The following is an 11256-nucleotide window of genomic DNA, read 5'->3' on the forward strand; positions in this document are numbered from 1 at the left end:
TTGAATGGAATTTCCATACTCTCTCAAGAGGGAGAACATCTATTTACAGGGACTCACTGTTTCGGCTGTGTGGTGGGCTCAACATTTTACATAAACCATGGAAAGCCCCCAACCTGTAGCCAGCACACGCGTACAAACACGCGCATCTGTGCATAAATATACACCAACACTCACTCACTCACTCACTCACTCATACTGAGTGAGTCATATGCAGACATATAGACACATGCACACACACTTAGTCACACACAGGGACATAAAATGTTCGGTATGAGTTATTTTTCCCTGTTATACCCAAAATCATCACTAATAATCACCAAAGTGGCTCAGTGGTATCTTCATTAAAATATATATTTTGATAGTCAATAACAAATTCTGGTTTATCATCATTATGTGTGAGATAACCTTTGTGATACACACCGCTAACAGATGTTATTTTGCTCCTCTAAGTCTGAGGTGTGATGTGGAGGAGGGTTCAAACTCAGAAGCACATATTCTCTAGCTGTAACCCTTGCCCACCTGTCTCACCCCGATCCCCCTACCTCCCCCATCTTTAAATCACATTTTATTCTCTGAAATACTGCTGCACTGCGGTTAACACACTGCTCAACATTTCCATGACACCAGGATGAGTTTGTGAAAGAGTCTGTGTTAGTTATATATATGTATAAAAAAAAAACATGAATCTCCCCAAGGAGTAACATTTTCATCCACAAAATATGTTCAGCTTTCCTCTTTCTCCATGAGAAGATCCATCAAAGAAGACAACTTAAACAGTGAAACAGTCAGCAGCACTGTGCCGTTATGGTCTGGATGAGGTCTCTTTCAGAGCCTATGGGCTCAGTAGACTCGGATGGCTGCGTACTCTGAGCATTCATCCTGGGGGTTTGGGATATGGGGGGGTTTCAGGGACTCTCTAGGGGTCTGGTGGTTCAGGCTAGCGTACACGAGGTGGTTTGACCCTTGACCTCTAGCTGTGATGTCAGAGGAAGGCAGAGTTCCGTTTGTCACCAGGAGGCTGTGTGCCGATGCCCTGTTGATGTGTTTGCCATAGGGACCGTTGTTGTAGAGATTGTCGGAGTGGGCAGGGTTTGGTGTGGAAGGTGATGATGGAAAGGTTCCCTTAGAGCAGGAGGAGAGGTCTGGACATGGTGCTGCCTGTGTGGACATTTCCATTAACAGAAAAAAAAGTTAGACAGTCAGGACAGCAAGGCTTCTATTTTGTACAAGTTTAGTGTATTGAGGACCAGTTTTGTCATGTTAGCATATGACACAGTGGTTAATAGTAAGATGCTATAAGATTTCCTTACCTGCTCCATTATGCCATTATTTGTTGACCTTGTTGGTCCTGAAAAAGGTGTATATTTTAGAAAGTTAAGGTGACGTGTTTGCTGTATTTCAACCTTGTACAAAATAAAGGTTTTCAGTATTAAATGAGTCTAATAAAAAACATGAGCTGGCGCACACCCAGAGAAAATTATTTTAATGTGGAGGTGCTGACTAACGGTGAATAAACCGTAAGTTGTAAGAACAAAGAGAGTCGCAGACTCCATATGTATAACATCCCAGTAATTTATTGGGTAAAAAAACAACCAAGGCATCACTGTGCCTTCTTCACTCTGATTACTGGGAGGTTATACATATGGAGTCTGCGACTCTCTTTGTTTTTATAGTATTAAATGGGTAACAGCATTACTCACCTTTACACCCATAAATGCAGAGGAAGGAGATTGCTGTCACCACGACCACCAGCAGTACTATTCCCACACAGATGTAAACATACGGCAGCCAGCTCAGATATTTCTCATCATGCTTTTTAATTGTTGAGTCGTCTGTTAGAGTAGAAACAGAGGTCTTAACACCAGACACAGTTGTCACATAGGCCTACTAGCTGATGTGATGTGATTGAATGTGATGTGATCTGTAATTTCATAAAACATTGTCGTACTTGTGTTGTGTTCTGCTGTGCTTGTCATTTTCAGGTTGCGATCTGTAGAAATGTGTATCAAACAACAAGGACTCAACTGAGTATGTATTTTATTTAAAACAATTGATTGAGAAAGAAACTAAGCTTTTGTTGGTTACCTGAGACAGAGACATTGATAGCATGGCTAACAGTTGATGATTTATTCCCAGCCATTCCACATCTGTACGAACCATCGTCATTCATAGATATCTTCTTAAAATCCAAAAATGCAACACGATTTTCCGACCATCTATCAAATGGTTTCCATCCAATTTTGACTTGCTCTGTCTCATTGATTTGTTTGCAGTTGGTGTCCTCAAATTTACACCAGGTGACACGTAAGGTTTCCCCACAATGTTTTACAGGGCAGTTGATTGTCAGCCGTTTCTGAGGGACAGCATTCCAAACAGTGTTTCTTTTGATTGTCACCACAATTTCACATGGGCCTTGGTGTGAGAAAAGATAATGGAAACAATTTACATAATTACTACTGATAGGGATCATACTGGTCACTGGTAAAACACAAATTAAAACATGGAGACCTGTCATATTCAAATTGCGGTTGAGAAGATATGCTTTGACAGTGTCCATCACCCCTCTCTGACTGACTTTGGTTGATCATAGAGTACATTCGGAAAGTATTCAGACCCTTTGACTTTTTCCACATTTTGTTACGTTACAGCCTTATTCTAAAATTGATTAAATAGTTTTTTTCCCTCATCAATCTACTAACAATACACCATAATTACAACGCAAAAACAGTTTTTTAGAAATGTTGTCAAATTTCTAAAATATAAAAAACTGAAATATCCCATTTACATAAGTATTCAGACCTTTTCCTCAGTACTTCATTGAATCACCTTTGACAGCGATTACAGCCTCGTGTCTTCTTGGGTATGACGCTACAAGCTTGGAATACATGTATTTGGGGAGTTTCTCCCATTCTTCTCTGCAGATCTTCTCAAGCTCTGTCAGGGTGGATGGGGAGCGTCGCTTAACAGCTATTTTCAGGTCTCCCCAGATATGTTAATCGGGTTCAAGTCCGGGCTCCAGCTGGGCCACTTAACCTGTTGGGGGTAGGGGGCAGTAATTACACGGCCGGATAAAAAACGTACCCGATTTAATCTGGTTATTACTACTGCCCAGAAACTAGAATATGCATATAATTATTGGCTTTGGATAGAAAACACCCTAAAGTTTCTAAAACTGTTTGAATGGTGTCTGTGAGTATAACAGAACTCATATGGCAGACAAAAACCTGAGAAGATTCCTTACAGGAAGTGCCCTCTCTGACCATTCCTTGAGCTTCTTGTCTCTGTTTATTGAAGACTGAGGATCTTTGCTGTAACGTGACACTTCCTACGGCTCCCATAGGCTCTCAGAGCCCGGGAAAAAGCTGAATGATGTAATTCCAGCCCCTGACTGAAAAACATTATCGCCTTTGGCAAGTGGCCGATCAGAGGACAATGGGCTTAGGCGCGTGCACGAATCGACTCCATGCTTTATTTTCTTTCGTCTTTTTACCTAAATGCAGATTCCCAGTCGGAATATTATCGCTTTTTTACGAGAATAATGGCATAAAAATAGATTTTAAACAGCGGTTGACATGCTTCGAAGTACGGTAATGGAATATTTAGAAATGTTTTGTCACGAAATGCGCCATGCTCGTCACCCTTATTTACCCTTTCGGATAGTGTCTTGAACGCACGAACAAAACGCCGCTATTTGGATATAACAATGGATTATTTGGGACCAAACCAACATTTGTTACTGAAGTAGAAGTCCTGGGAGTGCATTCTGACGAAGAACAGCAACGGTAATAACATTTTTCTTATAGTAAATCTGACTTTGGTGAGTGCTAAACTTGCTGGGTGTCTAAATAGCTAGCCCTGTGATGCCGGGCTATCTACTGAGAATATTGCAAAATGTGCTTTCACCGAAAAGCTATTTTAACCTGTTAGGGCTAGGGGGCAGCATTTGCATGTCTGGATAAAAAAAATTTACCCGATTTAATCTGGTTACTAATCCTACCCAGTAACTAGAATATGCATATACTTATTATATATGGATAGAAAACACTCTAAAGTTTCTAAAACTGTTTGAATGGTGTCTGTGAGTATAACAGAACTCATTTGGCAGGCAAAACCCTGAGACATTTTCTGACAGGAAGTGGATACCTGATGTGTTGTATTGACTTTAAACCTATCCCATTGAAAAACACAGGGGCTGAGGAATATTTTGGCACTTCCTATTGCTTCCACTAGATGTCACCAGCCTTTACAAAGTGTTTTGAGTCTTCTGGAGGGAGATCTGACCGAACAAGAGCCATGGAACGATGATGTCCCATTAGACACCTGGCGCGCGAGTTCATGTTGGGTACCCTCGTTCCAATACGTTATAAAAGAGTATGCATTCGTCCACCTTGAATATTATTCATGTTCTGGTTAAAAAAGGCCCTAATGATTTATGCTATACAACGTTTGACATGTTTGAACGAACGGAAATATATTTTTTCCCCTCGTTCATGACGAGAAGTCCGGCTGGCTTAGATCATGTGCTAACAAGACAGAGATTTTTGGACATAAATGATGAGCTTTTTTGAACAAAACTACATTCGTTATGGACCTGTGATACCTGGAAGTGACATCTGATGAAGAGAATCAAAGGTAATGGATTATTTACATAGTATTTTCGATTTTAGATCTCCCCAACATGACGTCTAGTCTGTATCGCAACGCGTATTTTTCTGGGCGCAGTGCTCAGATTATTGCAAAGTGTGATTTCCCAGTAAGGTTATTTTTAAATCTGGCAAGTTGATTGCGTTCAAGAGATGTAAATCTATAATTCTTTAAATGACAATATAATATTTTACCAATGTTTTCTAATTTTAATTATTTAATTTGTGACGCTGACTTGACTGCCGGTTATTGGAGGGAAACGATTTCCTCAACATCAATGCCATAATAAAATGCTGTTTTTGGATATAAATATGAACTTGATAGAACTAAAAATGCATGCATTGTCTAACATAATGTCCTAGGAGTGTCATCTGATGGAGATTGTAAAAGGTTAGTGCATCATTTTAGCTGGTTTTATGGTTTTGGTGACCCTGTCTTTGACTTGACAAAACATTACACACAACTCTTGTAAATGTACTGTCCTAACATACTCTAAATTTATGCTTTTGCCGTAAAACCTTTTTGAAATCGTAAAACGTGGTTAGATTAAGGAGATGTTTATCTTTCAAAGGGTGTAAAATAGTTGTATGTTTGAAAAATGTGAATTTTGACATTTATTTGGATTCAAATTTGCCGCTCTTGAAATGCACCTGCTGTTAAGGGAGTGCACCACGGGTGGCACGCTAGCGTCCCACCTAGCCCATAGAGGTTAACCTGTTAGGGCTAGGGGGCAGTATTGACACGGCTGGATAAAAAACATACCCGATTTAATCTGGTTACCACTCCTACCCAGTAACTACAATATGCATATACTTATTACATATGGATAGAAAACACCCTAAAGTTTCTAAAACTGTTTGAATGGTGTCTGTGAGTATAACAGAAATCAAATGGCAGGTCAAAACCTGAGAGATTCCTTTACAGGAAGTGGCCTGTCTGACCATTTCTTGAACTTCTTTTCCATCTCTATCTTTTACTAAGGATCTCTGCTCTAACGTGACACTTCCTACGTCGTCCATAGGCGCTCAGAGCCCGGGAAAAAACAGAATGTCGTCATCCCAGCCCCAGGCTGAAACACATTATCGCCTTTCTCAAGTGGCCGATCAAGGGACACTGGGCTTAGGCGCGTGACCCGACCGCCCCCGCCTTTGTGATTTTTTCCTCTGTTTGCCGAAAAGGAGATTCCCTGTCGGAATATTATCGCTTTTCTACGAGAAAAATGGCGTAAAAATTGATTTTAAACAGCGGTTGACATGCTTCGAAGTACGGTAATGGAATATTTAGAATTTTTTTGTCACGAATTGCGCCATGCGCGCGACCCTTCTTTACCATTTCGGATAGTGTCTGGAACGCACGAACAAAACGCCGCTATTCGGATATAACGATGGATTATTTTGGACCAAACCAACATTTGTTATTGAAGTAGCAGTCCTGGGAGTGCATTCTGACGAAGACAACAAAAGGTAATCAAACTTTTATAATAGTAAATATGATTATGGTGAGTGCTAAACTTGCCGGGTGTCTAAATAGCTAGCCCGTGATGCCTGGGCTATGTACTTAGAATATTGCAATATGTGCTTTCACCAAAAAGCTATTTTAAAATCGGACATATCGAGTGCATAGAGGAGGTCTGTATCTATAATTCTTAAAATAATTGTTATGCTTTTTGTGAACGTTTATCGTGAGTAATTAGGAAAATGTTAGCGAATTCCCCGGAAGTTTGCGGGGGGTATGCTAGTTCTGAACGTCACATGCTAATGTAAAAAGCTGTTTTTTGATATAAATATGAACTTGATTGAACAAAACATGCATGTATTGTATAACATAATGTCCTAGGGTTGTCATCTGATGAAGATCATCAAAGGTGAGTGCTGCATTTAGCTGTCTTCTGGGTTTTGGTGACATTATATGCTGGCTTGAAAAATGGGTGTCTGATTATTTCTGGCTTGGTACTCTGCTGACATAATCTAATGTTTTGCTTTCGTTGTAAAGCCTTTTTGAAATCGGACAGTGTGGTTAGATTAACGAGAGTCTTGTCTTTAAATAGCTGTAAAATAGTCATATGTTTGAGAAATTGAAGTAATAGGATTTTTAAGGTTTTGAAAATCGCGCCACAGGCCTAAAGTGGCTGTTACGTAGGTGGGACGAATTCGTCCCGCCTAGCCCAGAGAGGTTAAAATCGGACATATCGAGTGCATAGAGGAGTTTTGTATCTATAATTCTTCAAATAATTGTTATGCTTTTTGTGAACGTGTATCGTGAGTAATTTAGTAAATTTTTTGTAAATTCACCGGAAGTTTGCGGGGGGTATGCTAGTTCTGAACGTCACATGCTAATGTAAAAAGCTGTTTTTTGATATAAATATGAACTTGATTGAACAAAACATGCATGTATTGTATAACATAATGTCCTAGGGTTGTCATCTGATGAAGATCATCAAAGGTTAGTGCTGCATTTAGCTGTCTTCTGGGTTTATGTGACATTATATGCTAGCTTGAAAAATGGGTGTGTCTGATTATTTCTGGCTGGGTACTCTGCTGACATAATCTAATGTTTTGCTTTCGTTGTAAAGCCTTTTTGAAATCGGACAGTGTGGTTAGATTAACGAGAGTCTTGTCTTTAAAATGGTGTAAAATAGTCTTATGTTTGAGAAATTGAAGTAATAGCATTTCTAAGGTATTTGAATAACGCGCCACAGGATTCCACTGGCTGTTACGTAGGTGGGACGATTTCATCCCGCCGACCTTAGAGAGGTTAAGGACATTCAGAGACTTGTCCCGAAGCCACTCCTGCCTTGTCTTGGCTGTGTGCTTAGGGTCGTTGTCCTGTTGGAAGGTGAAACTTCACCCCAGTCTAAGTTCCTGAGTGCGTTGAAGCAGGTTTTAATCAAGGATCTCTCGGTACTTTGCTCCGTTCATTTTTCCCTCAATCCTGACTAGTCTCCCAATCCCTGCCGCTGAAAAACATTCCCACAGCATGATGCTGCCACCACCATACTTCACAGTAGGGATGGTGCCAGGTTCCTCCTGATGTGATGTTTGGCATTCAGGCCAAAGAGTTCAATCAATTTCATCAGGCCAGAGAATCTTGTTTCTCATGGTCTAAGAGTCCTTTAGGTGCCTTTTGGCAAACCCATCTCCACAAAGAAACTCTGGAGCTCTGTCAGAGTGACCATTGGGTTCTTGGTCACCTACCTGACCAAGGCCCTTCTTCCCCGACTGCTCAGTTTGGTCGGGCGGCCAGCTCTAGGAAGAGTCTTGGTGGTTCCATTTAACCTGTCTCTCGGTTCACACTATTCAACAGCCAGTGAAAAATCAGAGCGCCAAATTCAAAACAACAAAATGTCATAATTCAAAGTTCTCAAACATACGACTATTTTACACCATTTTAAAGGTACACTTCTCTTTAATGTAACCACATTGTCCGATTTCAAAAAGGCTTTACGGCGAAAGCATAAAGTTAGATTATGTTAGGACAGGTACAACACAAGAAAAACCACACAGCCATTTTCCAAGCAGGAGAGGGGTCACAAATAACAGAAATTCAGCTAAAATTAAGCACTAACCTTTTACGATCTTCATCAGATGACACTCCTAGGACTCAATGTTAGACAATACATGTATGTTTTGTTCGATAAAGTTCATATTTATATCCAAAAACAGCATTTTACATTGGCGCGTGATGTTCAGAAAATATTTTGCCTCCAATACCTCCGGTGAATCAGCACAAAAATTTACAAAAATACTCATCATAAACGTTGATAAAATATTAAACTGTTATTCAAAGAATTATAGATAACCATCTCCTTTATGCAACCGCTCTGACAGATTTCAAAAAAGCTTCACGGGGAAAGCACACTTTGCAATAATCTGAGTACGGCGCTCAGAAACATACACCAAGCAATACAGATACCCGCCATTTTGGAGTCATCTAAAATCATAAATAGCATTATAAATATTCACTTACCTTTGGTGATCTTCGTCAGAAGGCACTTCCAGGAATCCCAGGTCCACAATAAATGTTTATTTGTTCGATAAAGTCCATAATTTATGTCCAAATACCTCCTTGTTGTTTGCGCGTTCAGTAAGCTACTCGAAATGTAGAAAGCGCGCCCAAAATTTCACGACAAAAAGTTTTTAAAAAGTTATATTTACGTTCGTTGAAACATGTCAAACATTGTATAGCATCAATCTTTAGGGCCTTTTTAACATAAAACTTCAATAATATTCCAACCAGACAATTCCAATGTCTTGAAAAACGTTTTGGAACACAGATACCTCATCACGTGAATGCGCGCCACAAAACTCATGTCATTTTCTGAGTCACCAACTTCCAGGCCTTCTTGTTCGCTCTCTGTTCACTGCAAAAGCCTGAAACTAGGTTCTGAAGACTGTTGACATCTAGTGGAAGCCTTAGGAAGTGCAAAATGAACCCTAAGTCACTGTGTGTTAGATAGGCAATGACTTGAAAAGACTACAAGAACCAGATTTCCCACTACCTGGTTGGATTTTTCTCAGGTTTTTGCCTGCCATATGAGTTCTGTTATACTCACAGACATCATTCAAACAGTTTTAGAAACTTCAGAGTGTTTTCTATCCAAATCTACTAATATGCATATTCTAGTTCCTGGGCCCGAGTAGTAGGCCGTTTAATTTGGGTACGTTTTTCATCCGGCCATGAAAATACTGCCCCCTACCCAAGGGAGGTTAAGAATGATGGAGGTGACTGTGTTCTTGGGGACCTTCAATGCTGCAAACATGTTTTGGTACCCTTCCCCAGATCTGTGCCTCGACACAATTCTGTCTCGGACATCTATGGACAATTCCTTCGACCTCATGGCTTGGCTTTTGTTCTGACATGCACTGCCAACTGTGGGACATTATATAGACAGGTGTGTGCCTTTCCAAATCATGTCCAAACAATTCAATGTACCACAGATGGACTCCAATCAAGTTGTAGAAATATCTGATCAATGGAAACAGGATGTACCTGAGCTGAAGTTTTGAGTCTCATAGCAAAAAGGTCTGAATATTTATGTAAATAAGGTATTTCTGTTAAGTTTCTTTAACATTTGCAAAAATGTCTAAAAACCTGTTTTTGCTTTTTTATTAAAGGGTATTGTGTGTAGATTGATGAGGAAAATTTTTTATTCAATGTTGCAGACATGTTTTGGTAACCTTCCCCCAGATCTGTGCCTCTGTGCCTCGACACATTATTATGTAAATAAGGTATTTATTTATTTTATTATGTTGTGTGTAGATTGATGAGGAACATTTTTTATTTAATCAATTTTAGAATAAAGCTGTAATGTAACAAAATGTGGAAAAAGCCAAATGGACTGAATACTTTCCGAATGCACTGCACTGCCAAAATGAGCAAATATCAATCCCTTTCAAATCTAACACAAAAAGTATGTGTGACAAGATGTGAAACATCTTACCTTGAGCATTGCCATGGATGCAGACCAGGAGGAGACAGAGGACCAGAAGGATGTGGTCAGAACACGGTGGGTCCATCAAGGCAAAGATGCAATGTCTTCAATCTCAAGACAGGTCATTCCCGTGTCACTCAGAGCAAACCGTCTGTGATTACACACGTGAGTTGAGTGGTGACACTGAAGATATGTTCTGTATATATCTCTCTCTCCCTCACTCTCTCTCTCTGTCTCTCTCCTCTGCATCTACAGGGTTTTTCCACTTCCTGTCCTCCTACATATGAGCCTACCTACCATAGCTCTTGTCAATTGCTTCTACTTTAGAGGTCTGTTTCCTCTCCCTCACGCATCACAGGCCAACATGTATATGTGTTTTTGTTCTGTGTCTCTGCAAGGGGTACCATTGGAGGACTCTGCTCATTCAATATATGTATTACTAGTTTGCATGCATATGTCCTCTGTTATCTGAGACTCATGATGAGGGCTAGTGGGTTACAGTATATTATAGCTGTAGGTGCTTTAACTGACAATGAGCTTTAAACTTATGCTCAATTAAAAATGTAACTTTTCACACTTTTAGTAGACACTCTTATCCAGTGCATATATTTTCAATCTTGTCTCCCCGTGGGAATTAGACCCACGACCCTGGCGTTGCAAGTGCCATGCTCTACCAACTGAGCCACCCTTAACACTTGTATTGTAATCCATTCCTCTTTGGTTCTCTATTGCTCCTCTATTGTGCGTCAAGCAAGAGGGAACCTGACCATCAGAACAACTCCTTGAATCCCTACTTCTTGAAATTTGCAGTTGTGTCTAAAAAACACTATTTTACCCTTTGGTGTGTGTACTTTACTATATTTATATTTGGAATGTTGCTTTTCAACAGAAAAAGTAAAAAAAAACTTTGGAGGATGTCTTTAAAAAAAACTTAGTATAGCAAACTTGCTATACCACCTACACCACCTGTGGTAAAAAAACATTCACCTGATGACTAATGCTTTCCATTCAGTCACTATCAGAGTTCATTAACAGTTGCAACTTGTTTCTTCAGCTACTTACACAGCGTTACAGTAGCGCCATCTTCTGGTGACTAAATTACTGAGGCAGTTCTCCATTCTTGACTGTATTTATTTACACAAGTAACCAAGTTGTATTCAACAGCTACAGTTGAAATTCGT

At 39.9% G+C, this 11256-nt stretch overlaps 1 protein-coding gene across 2 annotated transcripts; it reads right to left on the reverse strand.

The window, feature by feature from the left end:
- Positions 1-333: 333 nt before the first annotated feature.
- On the reverse strand, positions 334-10307 carry LOC106582053 (B- and T-lymphocyte attenuator). 2 transcript variants are annotated; one of them, XM_082967088.1, is made up of 7 exons: positions 10085-10307; positions 2800-3033; positions 2086-2412; positions 1949-1990; positions 1701-1832; positions 1311-1348; positions 334-1158 (listed from the first exon to the last, which is right to left on the reverse strand). In XM_082967088.1, exons 3-7 carry the CDS (start codon positions 2168-2170, stop codon positions 841-843), a joined length of 615 nt encoding a protein of 204 aa, XP_082823214.1. In that variant the 5' UTR covers positions 2171-2412; positions 2800-3033; positions 10085-10307; the 3' UTR covers positions 334-840. The 2 variants fall into 2 exon arrangements, with proteins under 2 accessions (XP_082823214.1, XP_014020222.1); XM_014164747.3 differs by lacking the exon at positions 2800-3033.
- Between the last annotated feature and the right edge of the window lie 949 nt (positions 10308-11256).

This window comes from Salmo salar, chromosome 21 (genome assembly GCF_965601325.2).
Source record: "Salmo salar chromosome 21, fSalSal1, whole genome shotgun sequence".
In the NCBI taxonomy this organism is placed as follows: domain Eukaryota; kingdom Metazoa; phylum Chordata; class Actinopteri; order Salmoniformes; family Salmonidae; genus Salmo; species Salmo salar.